Raw genomic sequence first — 23024 nt, 5'->3', positions numbered from 1 at the left:
TAGCAGACAGGAATAGAATTATATTCCAACAAGACGGTGCTGGACCCCACAATGCCAGAGTCGTCACAAATTATTTAAATGAACAATTTCCAGGACGCTGGATGGGCCGATATAGTCCAATACCTTGGCCTGCAAGATCCCCCGATCTTAATCCGTTGGATTTTTTTTTCTGGGGCTATTGCAAAGAAATTATTTACAGAAGACTTCCTGAAAACATCGAAGACTTGAAAGACAAACTCCATCATGCCGTTTGGGCCATCGATAATGATATTTTGGAGAAAATGCAAAGAAATTTGCTAAGGCGCATGAGAGCTTGTGTTACAATGAACGGTGGTCATTTTGAACACCTGTTATGAAGAAAGAAGAAAGAAAAAAAGCTCTTGAAAAATTTAATTAATTAATTAATCTGCCCTTTTCAGGGCAATCAAATATTTATTGCGGGGAATTTTCTCTCAAAGTTCGCATTTTAAAAAATAAATAAAATAATTACATTTTCATACAAATAATTTAGCATTTCATACAAGATTAATAAATAATAAACAAATTGTGCACGGAAAAAAGAATAATTTTATTCCAGCATCTAATAATTCAGCTGAATACAGATTTAAAATTAATTTTTTATCATCTAAATAATTACGTAGAATATTCAAATTGATTGCTAGAATGTAAAATTTTTTGTCTCCGTGTATGCATTTCCAACATATTGTTGCACCTCCACACACACACACACTTCCGCTCGCGAACGCGGCGGAATAAGGAGACACGCTTTTGGCGAACAAGGAACTTTATTAAAAGCTGCGAACACGTTTACATCAATTCCGAGCACGTCCGCGCGAGTTGACGTCTCAGGAAGTTCTAAACAAAACCATTTGTTTATACATAACTAAGCAACGCCGGGGCCGATAGACTCAGCTGACTGAAGCAATCGATATATTGATTTTTCCGCGTAAAGCTTGCGCTCACAATGCGCGCAAAGCTCACGCTCGCGAAGCTCACGCAACAATATTCTTCAACAAATTATAATAGTAAATCAAATATTAATCAATATTTTTATTTTTAAGTTGCCGCGTTCCCAGACACATATTCGACAGTGTTACCATACAATAACCAATAAAGTCAGTTGTTTGCTTGCTTAGCTGAGCTCGATGTCAGCTGACGAGTAACTAGTAAACACGTGTTGTGTGTTCGTCGAGTAAATACGTGTTTCTTTCTTCGAGTAATTTTGACGTGCCGAGTGATTAGTAATGTTTAATAGTTAAATGTTTCGTACTATTTTTTTGAGGTGTAAATAAATTCGATCAAGTGAGTGAACAGAGTGTGTGTGTGTGTGTGTGCGCGTGTGTATGGCTGTGTAAACGAGTGAAGTGATAAAATGTAAGAAGAAAGAAGAAAGATTTAATCCGATAAACTGAAGGATGGATCGTGAGAACAATCAATTGATTGCGGAATGGTACGTGCGTAAACAGGTTCGAACAGGTTCTTTCTCCCCTCTTTCTCCTCTCAGTCTCTCTCTCTCTCTCTCTCTCTCTCTCTCTCTCTCTCTCTGTCACCTATTCATTTCTTTATTACATAATATTCGGATGATTCAAAATACTAAATACCATCGTTAAAGATAATTGAGATTATCGATTATTGAGCGCAGCAGACGCCTCGTGGTGCCCGCGAGCAGCGGTGAGTTGTGCCACCCCTGCTTACCTCTTGTATCTGATTCAGGATACGTAAACTATTTCTTATTATATCTAGAAATCTAAGCTTTGGATAATTTTTTGCGAAAGAAAAAGTTGACTCAGAATATTACTAAGAATATGTGTATGCAAGGACATATAGTTATTTGGAATCACCCTGTATATTTATAACAGATTATCTTTATTTTATATGCCTTTAAATAGATTTTGATAAATTATAATTAGAAAATATGTTTATTAACACAATTGAAATAATGTACTATAGATATAACGTACACTATGTCAATAATTTGTTCCATTTTCCTAGCAAGTTTATATAGGATGTAACATATATCCTATATAAATTCGCTAAGGGAATGGAACGAATCATTGACAGACAGTGTACATATGAGTAATGTAATAGAAAATTATTACAATAATTATTTATTATTTTATAGCATGAAACAAAGAACTTTCAACTTTTTATTACAATTATTGTGGGGCGATTTATGTAAACAAGACAGATATGGAAGGCACCCAAAATCTCCTGAAGAACAGTTACTTATAGCTATCTGGTTCATGAGTACACCAAATTCTTATAGGTAAAGATTAAAATTTGTAATATAAATGTACATATACATGTCTTTATATATTAATATTATACAAGTAATCTTCTGTTAAAGGTGTGTCTCTGACAGATTTGATTTCGGAACAGCTACAGCATGGCGAAGTGTCCAAAAAGTAGTGAATGCTTTATATAAAAAAGTGGCAACATTTATTCGCTGGCCAACATTGGAAGAATCTGCACGTAGTATGGAATCAATTAAACGAAAATATGGATTTCCTAATGTTATTGGTGCAATAGATGGGACTCATATAAAAATTATTAGTCCAAGAGATAATAGTGATTCCTATATAAATAGAAAAGGTTTTCACTCCATTCAATTACAGGTAGGAGAATTGGTGACATTTCTGGTATTATAATATTGATAGTTTTTACTTTTCTTTGTGCTTTAAGAATACACACACACACACACACACACATAATATACATATTATATATTATATATGTATGCACGAATGCTTGTCTGAAGTGCATATCAAATTATAGATTCAGATTGAGGTTGAATTGGAATTTAACCAATTAGAACAAATATAACTAGTCTGAATTAATTTTGCACATTTTGTCCTGATAAATTAAATTTTAATATAATCTCAATCTTAATCTATAATTTGATATGGGTAATTGTATGATAATTAGTAAACAATTTATATATATCTCAACAGATTATTTGTAATGAACAGCTGCAATTCATACATTGCTATACAGGACAAGCAGGTTCTGTACACGACATGCGTGTCTTCCGACTATCAGGTTTTGAAACGATGTGTACAGATAATAACTTTCCGCATGATAGTCACATACTGGGTGATGCAGCTTATCGTCTCACAAAATATATTATGGTACCGTTCAAAGACAAGGTCATCTATCTGAACGTCAGATAATTTTCAACACACGTCTCTCATCTGCTCGAATGATGGTTGAACGTTCAATAGGGCTTTTGAAAGGTCGTTTCCGAAGCCTTTTGGATACACTTCCAATGTACAGAACTGACTTAATACCTAAATATATAATCGCTTGTTGTGTTTTGCATAACATATGTTTGTTACAAAATGATGTGATAGATATTCCTGTACTTATTAACGAACAGAATTGTGTACAAGCTGAACCGGTTGAAGATACACAAGGGGAAGGTGTTGACAAAAGAAACGCGTTTATGTATTTTTTATCATAATAAGACTCAAATATTTTATATGTTATATTTTATATGTTATTCTATTTTTTGCGATATATTATTTGAAAAATATGGAATTTATTTAGATTTTTATTTTTTTTTATTCTCGAAAATTGAATGTTTTAAACAATTTTATTTATGCTAATACAATTCGTGCAATACAAGTTAATTAGCAACAGATTTAATTTATAAGTATGTAATAAATACACATGTACAGATAATATATAAAAAATTTAGATTTATTTAATATTGTCTTTATTTATTTAATCAATTTCATTATTTATTATTCTACCCTTAATTATATGGCAAACTGAATAAATCGATAAAAATAAATAAATTTTTATTTCTCGAAGAAACATTTTCAAAGATTATAATAGAAAAAACAAAATTATAATAAAACTTCTTATATAAAGTAATATATATCTAATTGAATTTATTACGTACATATATGTATTACATTAAAAATTTTGTATTTGCGCTTAAATATTTATTCGCTGACCAACTTTGGAAATCTGGGCAGGTATTATGGAATTGTTCGGATCAAATGGATTCCGATCGGAATTATTTTGTTTTCCCTAGAAAACAATAAAAATATAGGAAATAATTGAATAATTCTGATTGGAATTTATTTCGAAAAGTTCCATAATATGTGCCCTAAACGTAATATGAAATCAATTAAACAAAAATATGGATTTCCTAATAGTATTGGTGCAATAGATGGGATTCATAAAAATTATTAGTTCAAGAGATAATAGTAAAGACTCAGACACAATGAAAGAAATAAGAAACAAAAAATTAGGAATAGAGAATTAAATTTCGACCACTGAGAAGCCATGCTTTCTGTTCCACATGTCAATTTTTTCTTCTTTTATTGTAAACGCATACGAAAGCATGACTTCTCATTGATAGAAATTTAATTCTCTATTCCTAATTTCTTGTATTTAATTTCTTTCCTTATTCTTTTTATTGTGTCTAAGTCCTACTAGCCAAACAATAGTACTTTCCAGCTAGCAGTACAAATCGACACAAGCATTTAGATAAAATAGAAAATAAAATTAATATATAAAACAAAAAAGAAAATCTTCTAGAAAGAAGTAACAATGCTCACTATCATTGTCTTTATTGCTTATTAGATTAAAACAAAGATAAAATAATGTTTATATCGCTAGCTGGAAAGTAACCAATATAAAAGACGTGTAATCTTACATACGTACAAAAACTACAAAAACTTAAGAAATTAAAGCATTTGCACAGTTGCATTATATCACAATATTATATAAGATATATAATACGTGAAGACGTAATCTTAAAATTAAACATATATAAAGAAACACTAATACTTGCACTGTATGTTGCATTATATCACAATGACCGTTATTCATTAGTAATACACATGATTTGTGAAAACATGTGATCTTAAAATTAAAAATACATAAATTAATACTTGTACTGTATATTGCATTATATCACAATAATCCATTTTTATATTTAAGAATCGTCTTAAATAAAATCTTAAGATGGCATAAACCAATTACAGATATTAGTGTCTTAGGTTGGTATTCATAGTCGAATCTTATTTTGAGATCGTCTCAAGTAATGTCTTAAGATGCTAATACGGCTCTGTGATTGCATCTTAAGACTGTACTTAAGATGATCTTAAATATAAGAATTGACTATGAATACCGGCCTTAAGATTGTACTTAAGATCTTGAAAAAGGCCGGTCTTAAAAACAGGCTATGAATACCGGTCAATATCATTATATTTTTTATAAAGTTGTAACGACCGTTTTCGCGCGGAGATCTTAGCTCGTCGGAAAAAAGGCCAGGGCGAAAAAGGCTCAGAAACAGCAGAAATGCAACGGATAGTTTAGACGATACAATTTATTACTTTATTATAATACAATGAAGTTTGCGGATATTTACAACGCGAAGGAATTATATACAGCGGTCGGGCTATGTACAACGATGCTTTCCGGTGATCAGGAACGGCGCGCGTGACAGCCAGCCGATCAGCTGTCTGGTACGGTGGGATGTCGACGGCACGCGGTGAGGTGGGCGGCTCGTGAAGCGAGCCCGACGTTCGGGCTCGGTGGCCGGCGGGCGCGCGGCGTGGAAACGGGTGTCTCGCGTCCCGTAGTTTTTCTATGAATTGCTACGGCAATTCTCCGAACGGCGGCTGGGTTTCAGGGAACGACGTCGGTCCCGAGTACTCTCGGGGGGAGACGGAGAACACTCCGTGCCGTTTTACCGGGCCGTGAGGATGCGGTCGGAAAGGATCCCTGCTAGCTGCCGAGAGCTCTCGGCGGAGACAGAGCACGCTCTACCTCCGTTGTCTGCTTAGCGAGGAAAGGAAGTCAGGCGAGCTAGGCCGAGAACTCTCGGCGATGACGGAGAACACTCCACCGTTTTTCTGGCTCGTAGGGTTTGTCTCCTCGTTGGAACGTGTCGGACGGGATAACGAGAAGTGGAGTTTGTCGTTGCCGGGCGGCCTTATATATGGTCCCCGGCAGCGACTCGGGAGTCTTCGGGACTCCTCGGCCTTCTCTCGGTTACATCTCCGGGATGCTGGTTCGAGAGGAGGGAGGCGAAGCGCCTCCGAGATGCGCGTCATCTCGGTGGCGTGGAGTGTTTATGGGCGCGCTTTTGCCCGTTTCTTGGCCCGTTTCTTGGCCTGTTTCTTGGCCCGGCGGATGGTCGGCCGGGCCTTGCGGTCGCTGTTAGCCGCTTAGAAACGCGGTTCGTTACAAAGTCGTAATATATAATTAAAGTTTATATTGACAATTTTATAAGAAATTAAGGCAGAAGTTAAGGCTCTTGGACCCTTATGAGAACTGCCCTTGTTTAATGACGTCAGAAACGAAAAAACGCATGCTATGAAATCTTGTGTATTATTTTCAAATAAAAAAGTAAACCTGAAAAATAACATTTGTAATTATTTCAGCACACTTGCAAAATTGGCCGAAAACTCCTTTTACTCAAACAATCAATAAATATCGCAAAATTAACTTGATAGGAAGTCTTACGTTTTAATATTTTTTCTCATGATTTTGACAATGTTAATTTTGCAATATTTATTGATTGTTCGAGTAAAAGGAAAGTTTTTGATCAATTTTACAAGCGTGCTGAATTAATAAAAAATATTTTCCAGGTTTACCTTTTTAATAGCACGCAAGATTTCTTAACATGAGTTTTCTCACTTTTAATCTTTCGCAAGAGTCCAAGAGTCTTAAGAAAATATCTTATTTTCTTTGTATATCTTACTTTTCTTTGTCAACCAATTTTTCTAATAAGTTTTCTATTTTTTTAAAGGCAAGCAGTTTCTCTTCATGCTGTTTTGCCCGATCTTCTCTTCGTTTAGCACGTTCTTCTTGGCTAAATAATATATAATCATTTATCAAAGTATTTACTTCGGTCTTTTTAGTGACTGAAACTGTAAATATACAATATATTACATTAAATCTACTACAAGCATATATATATATATATATATATATATATATATATATATATATATAGTTACCTTTTTCTGGAAGATTTTCTTTTTTGTTTTGTACATTGATGTCGTTTTCTGTTTCACCTAAGTGCGATCCTGCTGTTGCCAAAGGTTTCACCTATGGTTTATCACCAAACAATTCTTGCATTATCTATGTATGACGATAATACCGAAATGTTAAAATTTCGTTAAACATATTGCATTAAATATATAACATAAACGAATCATTTTCTTCGACTTGACTGGCCAATGATCTTTTTAGATATTGCAATAAATTCAGGTATATATAAAAAATTTTTAATGTAACCTGTAAAAATTCCCAATCTTTTCTACTATTGCCACTTCTTTGGTTGTGATCCACAATACATTTGTATGTACGCTTCAAAGATTGAAATTTTGTTGAACATTTGAAGCCGTCAATATTATATCCTTTTTGTTGCATGAGTTTTGCAATATTGTCCCAATGTTTTTTTACAGTACCTTTTCCACCAACAAATTTCGTTTGATGTTCACGGTACAATTCTAATAATAATAATGTTTCCTGTTTTGTCCATGCATGTGCATCTGCAATATAATTACCCAGATAGCCAAATAAAGGCAATGTGTTGTTATTTTGCTGTCACTTATTCCCTATTAATTTTATCAAACTAAAGCCAAGGTGTTTCTTCAAACTGTCTGTTGTTCTGACATCATGTAAAATTCTACATTAGAATTCAACAAACTGACGGCAAGTTGTCAATATGCATGCACAATTGCTGTCAATGTGACAAATTTATTATTTCTCAATGCATGCACTTATAATTATATAAACTCATGAAGGTCATTTGCTCTCCTAATGTTAACTTCGTTCCACGTTAAATTACAACGACAGCAAATTGTAGGCAAGTTCACAACATACATGCAGTACATTAATTTGCCCGATATGCTTAATCTCGCTTGGCTATCTGGGTAAATAGGAATTAGATATTTCTTCAATTAATAGAAGAAGTCGACCACATTAGGGTTCGCGCCACAAAGGACGTTTTCTTTTGTAGCGTAGTCCCGAATTTAATCAACTTTCTTTATGTATACAAATATTTAGATTCTATGTAAATTTATACGTAAATAAATTACTTTCTGCACATTGTTCAGTTGTCGATTGTTCATTTTCAAGCTGACTGCTACTAGTACTTGCTAAAATTATTAACATTATGTTACATTAATTGTTTTTTTACTCATTTACATTTATAACACGATTCATATCATTCATACCTTGTGGCAAAGAACATTGTGACACACATTTATCTTTGGTTGAGTGTTTTGCTATTTCCAGCAATTTTGTAGCAAACATTATATCTAGAAATAAAACACATGTATAGTTTTTAACATTTAGGATATTCCACTAAGAAAAAACATACAAATTATCAATTGTATATACAAGTTTACAGATATGCGAATCTTGTTATACACGCTATAATAGCAATTTTGAGATAAAACAGGACAAATCCTACCATGCATAGTATGACAGGATTTGTCCTTGCTATTATATAAAAATTGCTATTATATACAATTTATAGCAATGTTTGTTCTGGCACGACGAAATGCAATATTCACGCAAATAACAAAATAAGCTTTGCTGCACATAATTACAAATTTGTGACAAAAAGAGGGCACGATAGGATGCAAAATTCACGCAAATAACAGCTTGCTTTGCCGAATACGGCAAGGTGTACCTACTCTATTATTTGCATAAATTTTGTGTCATGCTATTGCGACAAGCCTTGTCAACAAAAACTAAAAGCTTAATGTGGACACACCTTGTCGCAATTTTTCTGCAAAGACTTAAGTTTCTTGCAAACTTCGCGTAAAGTTTGTATTATTTTGCATAGATGTTAGTGAATAATTTGATTATTTCATTTTTTGTCACATTCCTTTATTATCCCTTTTGCATAATAATATTTACTTAATCAAATTATTTACTTTTTTACCTTCTCGTGCTCTGGCTGCATCTTTGCTGCTTACTTTTATTTCATATTCCTCCTTCGTTTCAATGTCTATTAAAGATAATCATTCCATGTTGTCGGGCGCCGCCATCTTTCTACTGCGAATGCCTTACCTCGCCAACCGCAGTAACGAAAGCAGGAAGTGATGACAAAATCTATGACGTCACACCCTTTCACAAGTTCATCGAAAGTTTACTGCAGCGCATTTTGGAACGTACTCACAGCACTGTCAGTACTGGCAGTGAATATCGAAATGCACCCTAAAATGACGGTTTAATGTCACAGACCGTTGACGTCACAATAAAGACGACATTTTAACGTCATTTTTATGACTATCCCAGGTAGTAAAAGTCGCCGTTATTTTGACGTTTTAGAAAATATTTCGGGTATATGTTCTACATATGCAGTACTTGCATTGGGAAAATATTGAAATAACATAATTATAATCTAAAAAAAAAATTTACGTTGTTTCTCAACAAGCATCGTTACCCACCACACCATGGTCACATCTGGGATTGCCTAATTTTCGCGGTCACCTATCTAATTCTGAACCGCCGTCGACGTTGCTTGACTTCGAAGATCGTACGTAACCTAGCACTTCGTGATGATCCCTAAACACTTGATGCTCATGAATACATATATATTTGTTATAGATCAGTTTAATAGATGTTAGAAACATGAAACTTGTAGTTAACTAATATTTTTATAAATAAATATAGGGAGCGTCCCAGATGCGCACAGTAATAAACGGACACAGCAGGCTGAGTGAAACGGACACAGTAACAAACGGACACAGACCAAACGGACACAGTAACAAACGGACACAGACCAAATGCGCACAGAGCGAAACGGACACAGTGCGAAACGGACACAGTAACAAACGGACACAGACTAAATGCGCACAGAGCGAAACGGACACAGTGCGAAACGGACACAGACCAAATGCGCACGGACCAAATGCACACGGACCAAATGCGCACACTGCACATGCGCACACTACACGTGCGCACGGACCAAATGCAATCCATGTACATTGCAAGCAGAGTAAACACATAGGTTAGCGACTTGGACGGGGTGGGTGCGGGAGGGGGGCCAAAGGCCCCCCTTGCACCCCCCCGTGTGTGTGTGTGCGTGCAAAGCATTCACTGCATCACATGGGTTTGCGACTTTCCGTGTATGCATTTGGTCCGTGCGCATGTGCAGTGTGCGCATTTGGTCTGTGTCCGTTTCGCACTGTGTCCGTTTCGCTCTGTGCGCATTTGGTCTGTGTCCGTTTTGCTCTGTGCGCATTTGGTCTGTGTCCGTTTGTACTGTGTCCGTTTCGCACTGTGTCCGTTTATTACTGTGTCCGTTTTGTCTGTGTCCGTTTGTTACTGTGTCCGTTTCACTCAGCTTGCTGTGTCCGTTTATTACTGTGCGCATCTGGGACTCACTCTAAATATAAATTTACAGTTTTTTTCCTGATTTTTACATATGCGAAATAACATGCCCAGGTAGCAAGCCCACGTCATTTTGACGTCCCAAAATGGTCATATCTGGTCATATGTCGTCAAAATGATCATTTTTTTACCTGGCCTAAAATTGACGTCATGATGTGACGTCATTTCGAAATCATATTTCAGTCATGATCTGACGATTATTTTCCCAGACAGCACGCATCCAAGATCGGGACATAAAGACGTCATTAAAACGTATTTTAGACACGGTCTAAAGTGGTGTCTACAATGAGATTTAAGGCGTAAGGCATAAGTATATTATATAAGCATATTAGATTCAACTTTAAGGCTAGTATTCATAATCGAATCTTATTTCAAGATCGTCTCAAGCAATATCTTAAGATGCTAATACAACTCTGTGATTGGCTGATGGCATCTTAAGACAGTACTTAAGATGATCTTAAATTTAAGATCCGATTATAAATACTGGCCTAAGAGAACTTTTTAAAGAAAACATTTAGATATCTTGGAAATGATGTCAAAATAATAACATTTATCAGAAACGTCTACTAAGAGCGGTCTTTGAGATATCTCATTGAAAATGTTATCCTTATGATATCAGCTAAACGATATCAGCTTATTATTGTCTCATAAAAGATATCACAATGCTGTTCGATTTTTGAGTCGTCCATGCGCGTCGTAGTTGACTCAGAAATCAGACAACACTCCTGAATGAGAGATATTAAAAAAAATTATCATAAAGATAATGTTTTTAAAAATAACGGTTTGTCTACAATTACTACGCACAAAAAATGCACAAAATCTAAATTCATCATGTACTGTACAAAAACAGGATAATAAATGTATTATAATTTTTCTTAGAATGTATGATCTATATAGTTAACTATCTAATTACCCAGACAACACGCTTGTCAGAATGAAAACTTTAAGAGAACTTTTTAAAGAAAACATTTAGATATCTTGGAAATGATGTCAAAATGGTAACATTTACCAGAAACGTCTAGTAAGAGAGGTCTTTAAGATATCTCATTGAAGAGTCTTACTTAAGTTTCTTGAAAATGTTATCCTTATGACATCAGTTAAATGATATCAGCTTGATATCTCATAAAAGATATCACAATGCTGTCCGATTTTTGAGCCGTCCATGCGCGTCGTAGTTGACTCGGAAATCAGACAACACTAAGAGGTCTTTGAGATATCTGATTAAAGAGTCTCATTTAAGTTTCTTGAAAATGTTATCTTTATAACATTAGCTAAGTGATATCAGCTTGATGTCTCATAAAAGATATCAGAATGCTGTCCGATTTTTGAGCCGTCCATGCGCGTTGTAGTTGACTCATAAATTAAATAACATTATAATATCTTGAACGAGAAATTTATTTAAAAATTATCATAAAGATAATGTTTTCAAAAATAACGGTTTGCCTACAATTACTGTGCACAAAAAATGCACAAAATCTAAATTTATCATGTACTAAACAAAAACAGAATAATAAAAACCATCTAATTAACCATTTTTGAACGCTTCAAACTATTAATGCTAAAAATAGATCGCATTTTCCATCAAATTATTAAGGCTATGGAAAAAAATAAATTTAACAATATGAAATTAATAAGTAAATAAATTAATGCTATTTATTTCTAATGTTTTGCAAAATTTAATTGCTTTTATAAAAAATAATATAATTGCGTCAGTTTATAACATATTATATGTATAAGACAATAACAAGTACCCATATCGATAAGTCAAATTGGCGTAGCAGATAGAGTATAAGGTTCGTCATCCTAAGGTTCCGGGTTCAAACCTACCAGCGGCAAGTAAGAATAAAATAAAATAATTTAATTTAAATTTAATTAATCAATAAAAATTTGTCCTAAATTTAGTATGTTACTATTGATAAAAATAATTTAAAAAAAAAAATAAATTTTTATTTTATTTTTTTATCTTTAGTTGCAGTTAAAAAATATCTGATTTAAGAAATTTTTTAGATATCCGATTTAAGAAATCTTTTAGATATCAGTTTTATGATATCTTTCTGTTCTCAAAAAACAGCGCATTGGTTAACATTCTGACATCATTATGTTATCTTTTAGAAGTCTCTTTATGTTATCATTTTCAGAAACAAGATATCTTTTAGAGATCTTTTTGACAACATATTGTTCACTGGGTAACCATTTGGACGCTTCGAAGTATTAGTGCTAAATAAATCGCAATTTCCATCAAATTATTAAAGTTATGGAAAAAAATAAATTTAACAATGAAATTAATAAGTAAATAAATTAATGCTATTTATTTTTAATGTTTTGCAAAATTTAATTGCTTTTATAAAAAATAATATAATTGCGTCAGTTTATAACATATAGGTATATGTAGACAATAACAAGTACCCATATCGATGTCAAGCAACGTTGGCGATGGTTAACACTTAATAGGATTACGAACCTTGTACTCCACCTGCTACGCCAATTTGACTCATCGATATGGGTACTTGTTATTGTCTACATATACCTATATGTTATAAACTGACGCAACTATATTATTTTTTATAAAAGCAATTAAATTTTACAAAACATATTAAAAATAAATAGCATTAATTTATTTACTTATTAATTTCATTGTTAAATTTATCTTTTTCCATAACTTTAATAATTTGATGAAAATTGCAATCTATTTAGCACTAATCTTTGAAGCGTTCAAATGATTAATTAGATAGTTAACTATATAGATCGTAATTCTAAGAAAAATTGAATAGTATACATCCCAGCAAACACAGAATATAGACGCAACATTACACAGAAATAACATGTGAGATAACAAATGTTACCTTATAATCATGTTAATGCAATCTAGATTGTTATCCGAGTACAATATAACGGTTTTATATTAATTTTTACATTTTTTTGTTATTTATTCGCAATATTGAAATAATAGTAACATAACAACACTTATATAACGGATTTTATATTGAAGTTATATTGATATTATATAATATTTTATATAATATTCGTATTGCGCAATACAGATTTATTATATTAATATTATATTTAAATTACGCGAGAAAGCTTTTGGCAGTGCCATTTCGTGACGCGATACATATCCGCTGCCGGTGTTCTGGCAAAACGAGTCTGATGGTGCCGGTGTACTCGAGCGGTGCTGACTTAATTGTTAAGTGTGATCGTGATTAATGCGACGGTGCGACGATTTTGAGTTTCAGCGCGATCCAGACCATCCACCAAGCCCAAGGAAGTCTTATCGCTGTATCTTGCTGCATGAGACACAAGATCTATTTTATCCGAGGCAATCCTTTTTATTTTTCCATTAAATTTTTACTAAATTTACAATTTGGCAGTAGAAAATATTGTACAGCTATATTTTGTAATTATTTTCAATAATATGTAATTGATCATTCCAGATATTCAGTTTGCAAAATTGAGGTTAGTCTGCAAATTTATAGCAAATTTAATAAAACCATTAATCTCAATATAAGATTACAGTCATATAATTAAAATATAATTGTTGCATAACATTTATGTTTTATCTCAGTTACATGTTATATTTATATAATATAACTATAATATTGTATGAGTGGGAAATTACAATTAACATAGACGTTACATGTAACGTCTATGTTAATTGTAATTACATATTATATTGCGTGTTACTTCCCGTTTTATTGTGCCAACATTGATGTTATGTAACTGTGTTTGCTGGGATTTATTATTCTGTTTTTGTTCAGCACATGATGAATTTAGATTTTGTGCATTTTTTGTGCGCATGCAGTAATTGTAGACAAACCGTTATTTTTGAAAACATTATCTTTATAATAATTTTTTTTATTATTAAATAGATCTGTCATTTAGGATGTTATAATGTTGTCTGATTTCTGAGTCAACTACGACGCATCGTTCCGTAATAACATTGATACGAACGTGTTATGTTACGATTATACAATTTTTGTTGAATAACTGTAACGCCAAAACGATGTATAACAGCTATATCACTTGCGTATAACAAATATTACGTAACAGGTTATTTCCATGTCATATAGCACCTACATATCACAAGAATAACAATGTTAAATTACATGTAACTTCCATGTTATATTGCCGCTATAAAATGTGTTCACTGGGTACCTATATGGAAAAAAAGTTAAAATAGTTACTGATCACAAACCATTAATTTGGCTTTTTAATGTTAAAGACCCATCATTTCGCTTAATGCAATGGCGATTAAAATTAGAGGAATACAATTACGAAGTTTTATGTAAAGAGGGAAAGCAAAACACTAATGCAGATGCTCTTTCTAGAATACCACAAATATCAATTTTACAAGCCACAGCTTCAACTAGCAGTAGTAAAAATCCTAGTTACAGTTTATTTTTGCAACATGCTTTAAATGATGAATTATGAAAAACAAACAATATAATTTTACAAATTTCAGGCAAAGTACAAGGACTATTAGTAACAGAGACAAATTCTTCTCCAAAAATTAAAATTAAATTATCAAAAACAGACAGAAATAAAGTAGAAAATATAACACTTACGCCAGGAAATATTAACGTAATAAAAAAGAAACGCTCAACTGAAATAAATTTTATTACGCGAGAAAATAATCAAATACCCATAAATTTAGAAACAATATTTAACTGTTTAATTAAATTTAAAAAATATGTTATTTCGCACAATCAAAGAATAATATCAATAGCACCCATAGGAAATATCACTAATAAATCAAAAATAACTCAAATGATTAAATATTTATTCAAGGATACGTCAATACAAGTATTTTTAATCAAGTCCACACCCAAGGAAATTATTGATCCAAAAATGAAACAGGACATTCTCAAGGAATTACATAGTTCAAAAATTGGCGGTCATAAAGGTATCACTAAAACTTTAAAGCGAATACAACAATATTATTCATGGGACGGCATGAAATAAGATGTTAAGAATTATGTAAGAATCCCTGTCACGATTGCCAAAAACAAAAATTAGTTCGTGAAAAAACGAAAGCTCCTATGTTAATTACCGATACGCCGAGCGAAGCTTTTCAAAAAGTTGCAATAGATATTGTAGGACCTCTACCAGAAACGGAAAACGGAAATAAATATATACTAACTACGCAAGATCAGCTAACGAAATTTTGCACGGCATATCCATTATCAGATACAAGTAGCACAACAATAGCCGATATAATTATCAATAAATTTATTTACACTTTTGGTTCACCCGCAGAACTGCTCTCTGATCAAGGTAATAACATATCCGGAGAATTAATGAAAGAAGTTGCTAGAATTTTTCAAATAAAACAAATTAAAACTAGCGTTTATCATCCACAATCAAATGGATCTTTGGAACGCTCACATCATGTACTAGCCGAATATTTGAAGCCTTTTATTAATCAACAACAGAATAATTGGGATTCATCTCTGGACGCCGCAATGTTCTCATATAATACTTCATATCATGAGGGAACGAAAATATCCCCTTACGAGTTAATATTCGGTCGAAAACCGCGATTACCTTCAGCATTTGTCGAACCTCGGCAGGGAGTTACACATAGAGAATTTCTCGAAGATTTAATTAATAGATTATCTTATTTAAAGAAAAATGCGAAGGAAAATCTTCAGAAAGCTAAGGAATCCTCTAAACGATATTACGATAAACGTGTAAAACCTTTGATATTAGATCCGGGAAAGTATGTTTATGTATTGCATGAAACAATTAGAACAGGTAGCAAAAAATTAACGGATCAATATGAAGGTCCATTCGAAATAATACGTCGGATAAACGATGTCAATTATGAGATTAAAAGAGGCAGGCGTAATCAAATTTTACACATTAACAAGTTAAAATGCGCATATTTTCCGTTACAGGATGATTCGGATTAATACAGAACTGGTAGAAACTTTCGTTAACCAACCACTTGAACGATTGGCTGGGATATATTTTGAAAATTTGGCGGACCTACACATTTTTAGGGACCATTGGAAATTTATAAATTATGTTAATCTTACACCGTTAGAAGAAACAGAAAAAGTATTAAAATTTTATTTAAATAAAATTGACCTCTTATGTTATAGTAAGTACGGATATGATATAACATGCTCAGGATTGCAAGAATTAGAACGCTTACAGCGGGGATTGGCAAGCTTAAAGGCTGATAGAGAAACCATTAACGATTTAATAGGTCGATTTAATAACATAAAAGATGAGCATAGATGGAAACGGGGCGTTTTTGATTTTGTTGGTCAAATAGCGAAAATTCTTTTTAGTACACTAGACTAATCCGATGCCGAATATTATAACGAACAGATAGACCTTGCGTATAATAATTCAAAACAAGTAACGAACTTGTATAAAAAACAAATAAGTATTATTCAAGCAACCATAGGTAATTTTTAAAATGCTTTTGCGGAAAATAACCAAAAATTTAAAGAAGTAAATTTTAATTTAGGAGAACTTCACAAACTTATATGAAAAGAAGAAGAAGAAAAAATAAATGAAGCACAATTAAATACTATGGTTAATTCATATCTAATAGAATGTTCTGAAATGTTACTTGAATATGGATTAGAATTAGAAATATTAACCGATGCTATTTTATTAGCACGTTGAGGGTTAATTCATCCAAAAATTCTTACACCCAAAGAATTGTTTAATAATTTAAAAAAGACCCGTTACGCAGTAAATGATAAACAGTTACCCGTACCTTTGGAACCTGATCAATTCTAATCTAATAGACGTTAGTGATATAAACATATTTTATAAGAATCACCGATTAATTTATGTTATCGAAATACCTCTAATCGAACAAAACAACTTTATTTTATATCATGTGATTCCGTTACCAATCAAGCAGGTTGAGAGGGGCATTTATGCATTCATAAACCTCATTTATACTTATTTAGGTCTTAGATCTGATAAACAATTATATACTCATTTAACAGAACGCGATATAGATAAATGTAAAAAGATTAATAACGCAATGATTTGTAAACAAACGGATTTGCTATACCAAGTCTCAGCGATTCATAATTGTGAATCAGAATTATTGAAGTCAGCCAGATTAGAGAGCATATTAAAAGAATGTGATGTTCGAGTTATGAAAATTCACAACACAGTGTGGTATCAATTAAAAACTACGAATTTTTGGATATACACAGCTCCTCGTAACGAAACTCTTCACATCTTATGTAAAGACAATAAGCCGCGACAAACACAATTATTTTCAACCGGACTTATTAAGTTTTCCGCAGATTGTGATGCTATTTCCGATAATGCATTGTTACGCAGTCAAACCATAGGCGTTATAAATACTATCGAAAAGGATTATATTCCCGATGTTAAATTAAATACTAGTAAATTATGCAAAGATCTCAAGAAACATAACATAAATATTTCAGATATTCACTTACTAAATATTGATAAAACTCCTAATTTAGACATGCAAGTGTTAAAAACCGCAAGCTCCGCTCTAGATGAAATTTCTAAAGAAGCAGAAGAGTTAGGCAAACATCATCGTACTCAAACTCTGTACCATAAAGTTATAGGATGGTTTTACTATGTAATATATACCATTGCAGGCCTAGTAATTTTATAAATAATTGCGAAATGTTCATTAATAACAAAATGTATCGACATTATTATTATTATTATTCTTAAACTATGTTGCGTACCAAAAGAAGGATGCGTTCAGTATTTTTATAAATGTTTGAACAATAATGTTACAACTCGTCACAATGACCCGCGACATGTAGTGACTTTCACCGCAGTACCTACGGCAGATGAACTTTTCCAGAACGACGAAACTGAAAAATGTGAAAAGAATAGTGGAAGGCGTCGATCTCGTTCCCGTAATAGCCGACTTACAAATTTAGTGTAATTTTATTGCGTGCGATTTTAGTACGTAAGACCATATATTAGTCTTTTCAATTTTAATTTCATTTATGTATCAATCTGAAATGGTGTAACTGCATTATGTATGAACATTAATAGATTAAGTTATCATGTCACCGTCCCAGATAGCCAGTTTGGTATAATAAAGATATTAGCATCTTCCTATGCATTTATGTCGTCCGTTGTGCTGTTGTTTGCTAGCATTCGATGTCGGAAATAAAATTCTTTGCACGTTTCAAACATTATGCTAGCATTATTTAAGATCAGTGTCGAATGCTAGCAAATAACAGCACAAGGGACGACGTAAATGCATAGCAAGATGCTAACATCTTTATTAGCAACATGAGAACAATTTGTGCTCATACATACATTTGTGGCTATCTGGGGTAATCGTAATATCGCTAGATTATAAGAATTTGTCAAATCAAGAAGGATCTTTAATTTAAGGGAGAAGGTGTTATGTGCCTAGACACGATAAAAATTCTTTTCTTTAAAATATTTCTATCTAATCACCCTGTACAAACTATGTCTTAAAACTATCCCGATATATCATACCAGATCCTTACTTATTGATAACCTTTTCTATCTACGGTCTTTTTAAACTTAATATTTGTTTGTTTCCTCGTCCTGTAAACATCCTGCATCCCACCCAAACTATTCTTTATGACATAGATATCAATTATCAAATTCTCTCCTTTTTAAGAAATCAACCAATAGTTATTTCCGCCTTACGAGCACTTCCTATGATTGGATGATGCTAACTTATTCCGACTTTAATATAAGGATCCCTTTCGATGATTAGAGTCAGTCTCTGTACTAAACCACTAGAAGTTAGACGAAAGTCTGTAAAACGTTAGAATAAACACTTTAAAATACCAGTGCGATCCATCTCTCACATTACGTGCATCTCACACGTAACAGGTCGCACGAAAAAGGCCGCAGTGGCCGCTCTCAGGTTCCTCTCTGGGTGCGTTCGGGGAGCTCGCTATTAGCGCTACGCAGCACTACCGCTGTTCGCGGAGACGCTGGATAGCGCTATCAAGCGCTGTCGTGACGTCATTGCTGGTAGCGTTATACGTCATAACTGCTCGCTACCGACGCACTTCCTTTCGAGGTAGTGCATGGGTAGCGTTAGCGTTGATAGCGTTTGCGAACTTCACGAACAGTCTGATAGTAACGTAGCGTTCTCCCCATGGTGGAAGGAAGTAAGGTGTGCTCATACTGAAGACGCGTTTTCGTATCGTTCTGCGCATTGTACCAGCGGCCTTCATTTTTAAATTCTTGTGTTTATGTCAGAACTGTCAGAAGCAATCAGAAGGCATTTAACCTTAATTTCTGACGTTTGTAGGTAGGTTTATACTGTTTAAGTATCGGAGCACTATGCCTTCATGTGCAGTGAAAAGTTGCTCAAATTATACAGGGAAAAGGGGATCCGGAAATCTAAAGTTTTTTAGATTTCCTATAGATCCCATTTTAAGTGATCAGTGGAAAGTCATTTGCCAAAATGAAAATCTTAATGTAAAAAATGGTATGTTACAGAAACATTTATTCTATCTCGTTGTATTTGCTAATACTAATTGTATTTAATCAAAGAAATAATAACAAAAACAATAATAATAAAGATTTTGTATGTGTATAGCTCGGATCTGTTTGATCCATTTTGATGCAAGTGCATATAAAGAGGCTTCATGGATGCGATCTATTCTGGGAGAAGGGTACTCGCCCCAAAAAACCAGAAAATTAAAAGCAGATGCAATTCCGACAGAATATCTTAAATTAATTGTAAATAAAGGTAGTAATTTATTTTTTGTATGTTTCTAAATGTATTTATTTTTGCACGTAAAATACATGTGAGTATTCTTTTACTATCTATTAAACTTTTTTTATATTTTATATATGTTATACATTATACATCTATATTTTTAATATTAAGTTTATTCCTTCATTTAATTACAATTATTTATAGTATTAATGAAATATTATTTATCTCCTATTATTTCAGTACCCGATGAAACTGCTCAGTCAATTTGTACAGAAGAGCAATCGAATGTAGAACATCAAATTGTAGAACAATATAATAACTCTTCTTATTCTCAATCATATGATACCAGTAAGAATTGTAAAAAAAATACACAAAACCGATTTTCTATTAGGATTTTAGGGTCACTATTTTCTTATATTATATTTTCTTATATAAAATTTCAGATGCCAAAGAAAAAACTTTAAAACAGAACAAAAATATACAAAGAATGTGCCAAAAATTATTAGCCCGAAATAAGTATTTAGAAAGGGAACTTTTTAAGCAACAAAAACGCGTAAAAGTAAATTCAGACATAAGAATACGAAAAATTTTAAGTTCAATATTTACTCCCGAACAAATTAAATTGTTGTTAAATCCGAATAAAAAAAAAAAACTAATTGGTCTGCAGAGGATATAGTTGCTGCAATATCCCTACGCACTGTAAGTCCTAAAGCTTACAGATATTTACAGAATGCACGGAATGTGCCACTCCCTGCATTGTCGACACTTCGTAGATGGGTTGCTACATTCAATGTTGATAATGGTATTTTGGAACATGTTTTCCTTATTATTATGAAGCATAAAAGCCAGAACATGACTAAAATGGATAAAATAACCACGTTATGTTTTGATGAAATTCATCTATCCAATCAAGCAGGAATTAAACGGAGAAAGGAAAGAGTCATAGAACCGCATAATAAATGTCAGGTTGCTGTTGCCAGAGGTTTGTTTACTAAATGGAAGCAACCTGTTTATTATGAATTTGATCAAAACATGACTAAACATATATTAACAACTATAATAGCTAAATTGTATGAAATCAATTACATGGTTGTTGCGATAACCAGTGATTTAGGGCCAACGAATCAAAGATTACTCAATGAACTGGATATTGATAGTGCAAAATTTAAGGTAAAACATACTTTCTACATCCATGCAATGGAGAAATAAAAATATACGTATTTATTGATGTACCGCACCTAATAAAATTGTTACGTAATTTATTTGACTCCGGATTTTACATAAATGGTCATTACATAAGTAAAACCTGTCTAGAAAGGCTAATTCAAATTAATGGCAATGATTTAAAAATTGTACACAAATTGTCACGATTTCATTTAGACGTGAAGGGAACGCAGCGACAAAACGTCAAACTTGCCACACAAGTTTTTTCTAATACAAATGCTACCGCTTTAGAATGGTGTGGCGAGAAAAGATTTATGGAGGATTGTTTAGAATGGTCTGAAACTGCAAAATTTATCAGACTATTTAATGATTGGTTTGATTTATTCAATTCTTCGAGTAAATTCGGCTCACATTCTGGAATGCATGCATATGGCATAAATATTGAGAAACAAAATGAACTCTTGGCTAAAGTTTCGTTACTTGTTAAAGATATGAGGATTGAAAAAAAGAAGAATTTACTTCCATTTCAAAAAGGAATTTTAATAAGTAATGAGTCATTAAAAAAACTTATATAATGATATGAAAATGATGTTTGAAAATACTCAGTATCCCGTTACATATATAATGACTACTCGACTCAATCAGGATGTAGTGGAAAATTTGTTTGCGTATATACGAGCAATGGGAGCTTGTAATGACAGACCGACAGCACTCGATCTTAGATACAGATTTCGATGGTACATATTAGGAAAGCATTCGACAGACGTTTTTACTCAAGGGAGTAACACTGTTGTGCAAAATTTGACAGACAATGAAACTTACCTTACTAGTATGTCTGATGAATTATTTAACAGTAATGAAGAGAATGCAGAAAACAATAATCAATTGGATTACGAAACCATTCAAGAAATACAATTTTGCAACATTTCGGAAGAATTCACTGAACAAAATCAGACAGATAATAATATTGATTTCGACGAATTTGAATACAATAATATTGGTAAGTTATTAAATTTGTAATTGTATTGACTGCATATACTGAAATATATGTATTGTATTAATATTTACTCTTTTATTCATATATTGTTTACTGTTAATCATAATTATAATCGTCAATACTACTGTTTCTGATAACATATCATAGATAACATATCAAGCTGTTTTACCCAATCGTCAAGAATCCCATCCTCCTCCAGAACAGTTTGAAAATTTTATAAATGTATCCGACGTTATACAGAAAGAAGGTTTAAAATATATTGCCGGTTATGCAGCATCTAGATTCCGAAATAAATACCCATTTTTAGGAACTCCTACTAAACTACTAGCTAATTCAAATGAAGACTGGATCAATTATATTTCGAAAGGTGGACTGATTAGTCCTTCCATTGAATTGATTAAAACGGCAGAAATAATGAATTCGGAATTTAAAAAATTTCATGGTTTATTTATCAGTAAAAAGTCCAAAATTTTTAAAACAATTGCTGAAAAAGTGAGAAAAAACAAACATACTTTAGTAATACCTTTAGAGATATTATTATGCCTAATTAAAACGCGAACATATATACGTTTACGTGAAATTAATAAAAAAATTAATATTGAAAATCATAAAAAAAAAAAAAATCAGAAAAAAATGAAAAAAATTACAAACAAAAAATATTAATATTTATATACGGTTATAGTCAATATCGTTTTATATGGTTGTATTGTCAATAACAAAATGAATAATTTATCAATGAAATATAATTTATTTTTAATTGTTAAATTATTTTCATTTTTCGTTATTGACAAATTATAATTTATTAATCTG

The 23024-nt window shown here is 32.6% G+C and overlaps 3 protein-coding genes across 8 annotated transcripts; 2 read left to right on the top strand and 1 right to left on the bottom strand.

Moving 5' to 3' along the window:
• The first annotated feature begins 1165 nt into the window (after nucleotides 1-1165).
• LOC105840757 (putative nuclease HARBI1) lies at nucleotides 1166-3313 on the top strand. The gene is made up of 4 exons (XM_012687811.3): nucleotides 1166-1450; nucleotides 2123-2266; nucleotides 2348-2615; nucleotides 2952-3313. Exons 1-4 carry the CDS (start codon nucleotides 1416-1418, stop codon nucleotides 3168-3170), a joined length of 666 nt encoding a protein of 221 aa, XP_012543265.1. The 5' UTR covers nucleotides 1166-1415; the 3' UTR covers nucleotides 3171-3313.
• A 253-nt stretch (nucleotides 3314-3566) lies between these two features.
• On the bottom strand, nucleotides 3567-9335 carry LOC118644810. Of its 2 annotated transcripts, none has more exons than XM_036284418.1 (6): nucleotides 8913-9335; nucleotides 8205-8288; nucleotides 8067-8126; nucleotides 7261-7517; nucleotides 6981-7071; nucleotides 3567-6890 (listed from the first exon to the last, which is right to left on the bottom strand). In XM_036284418.1, the coding sequence occupies exons 2-6, from the start codon at nucleotides 8281-8283 to the stop codon at nucleotides 6718-6720; spliced, it is 660 nt and encodes a 219-aa protein (XP_036140311.1). In that variant the 5' UTR covers nucleotides 8284-8288; nucleotides 8913-9335; the 3' UTR covers nucleotides 3567-6717. The 2 variants fall into 2 exon arrangements, with proteins under 2 accessions (XP_036140311.1, XP_036140309.1); XM_036284416.1 differs by having other exon boundaries at nucleotides 8921-9334.
• A 7720-nt stretch (nucleotides 9336-17055) lies between these two features.
• LOC118645861 lies at nucleotides 17056-22822 on the top strand. 5 transcript variants are annotated; one of them, XM_036287659.1, is made up of 4 exons: nucleotides 19640-19819; nucleotides 19931-20083; nucleotides 20294-20401; nucleotides 20497-22822. In XM_036287659.1, the coding sequence occupies exons 1-4, from the start codon at nucleotides 19672-19674 to the stop codon at nucleotides 20727-20729; spliced, it is 642 nt and encodes a 213-aa protein (XP_036143552.1). In that variant the 5' UTR covers nucleotides 19640-19671; the 3' UTR covers nucleotides 20730-22822. The 5 variants fall into 5 exon arrangements, 1 of the variants encoding a protein (XP_036143552.1); XR_004963495.1 differs by having other exon boundaries at nucleotides 17056-20083; XR_004963494.1 differs by having other exon boundaries at nucleotides 17056-20401.
• The last annotated feature ends 202 nt before the right edge of the window (nucleotides 22823-23024 follow it).

Source organism: Monomorium pharaonis, chromosome 1, assembly GCF_013373865.1.
Source record: "Monomorium pharaonis isolate MP-MQ-018 chromosome 1, ASM1337386v2, whole genome shotgun sequence".
Lineage (NCBI taxonomy): Eukaryota > Metazoa > Arthropoda > Insecta > Hymenoptera > Formicidae > Monomorium > Monomorium pharaonis.
Note: the sequence above shows the minus strand (reverse complement) of the source record. Positions and strands in the feature narration are given on the sequence as shown.

Bases quoted from the DNA above. Each gene is read 5' to 3' on its own strand.
- LOC118645861 (XM_036287659.1), top strand. From the start codon at position 19,672: ATGCCTTCATGTGCAGTGAAAAGTTGCTCAAATTATACAGGGAAAAGG. The intron at 19,820-19,930 runs GTATGTTACAGA...GTATGTGTATAG, and splicing joins AAATCTTAATGTAAAAAATG to CTCGGATCTGTTTGATCCAT. The intron at 20,084-20,293 runs GTAGTAATTTAT...CTATTATTTCAG, and splicing joins TAAATTAATTGTAAATAAAG to TACCCGATGAAACTGCTCAG.
- LOC105840757 (XM_012687811.3), top strand. From the start codon at position 1,416: ATGGATCGTGAGAACAATCAATTGATTGCGGAATG. The intron at 1,451-2,122 runs GTACGTGCGTAA...ATTATTTTATAG, and splicing joins AATCAATTGATTGCGGAATG to CATGAAACAAAGAACTTTCA. The intron at 2,616-2,951 runs GTAGGAGAATTG...ATATCTCAACAG, and splicing joins TTCACTCCATTCAATTACAG to ATTATTTGTAATGAACAGCT.
- LOC118644810 (XM_036284418.1), bottom strand. From the start codon at position 8,283: ATGTTTGCTACAAAATTGCTGGAAATAGCAAAACACTCAACCAAAGAT. The intron at 7,518-8,066 runs GTAATTTATTTA...ATTATATTGCAG, and splicing joins AACTGAACAATGTGCAGAAA to ATGCACATGCATGGACAAAA. The intron at 6,891-6,980 runs GTAACTATATAT...GTATATTTACAG, and splicing joins AGAAAATCTTCCAGAAAAAG to TTTCAGTCACTAAAAAGACC.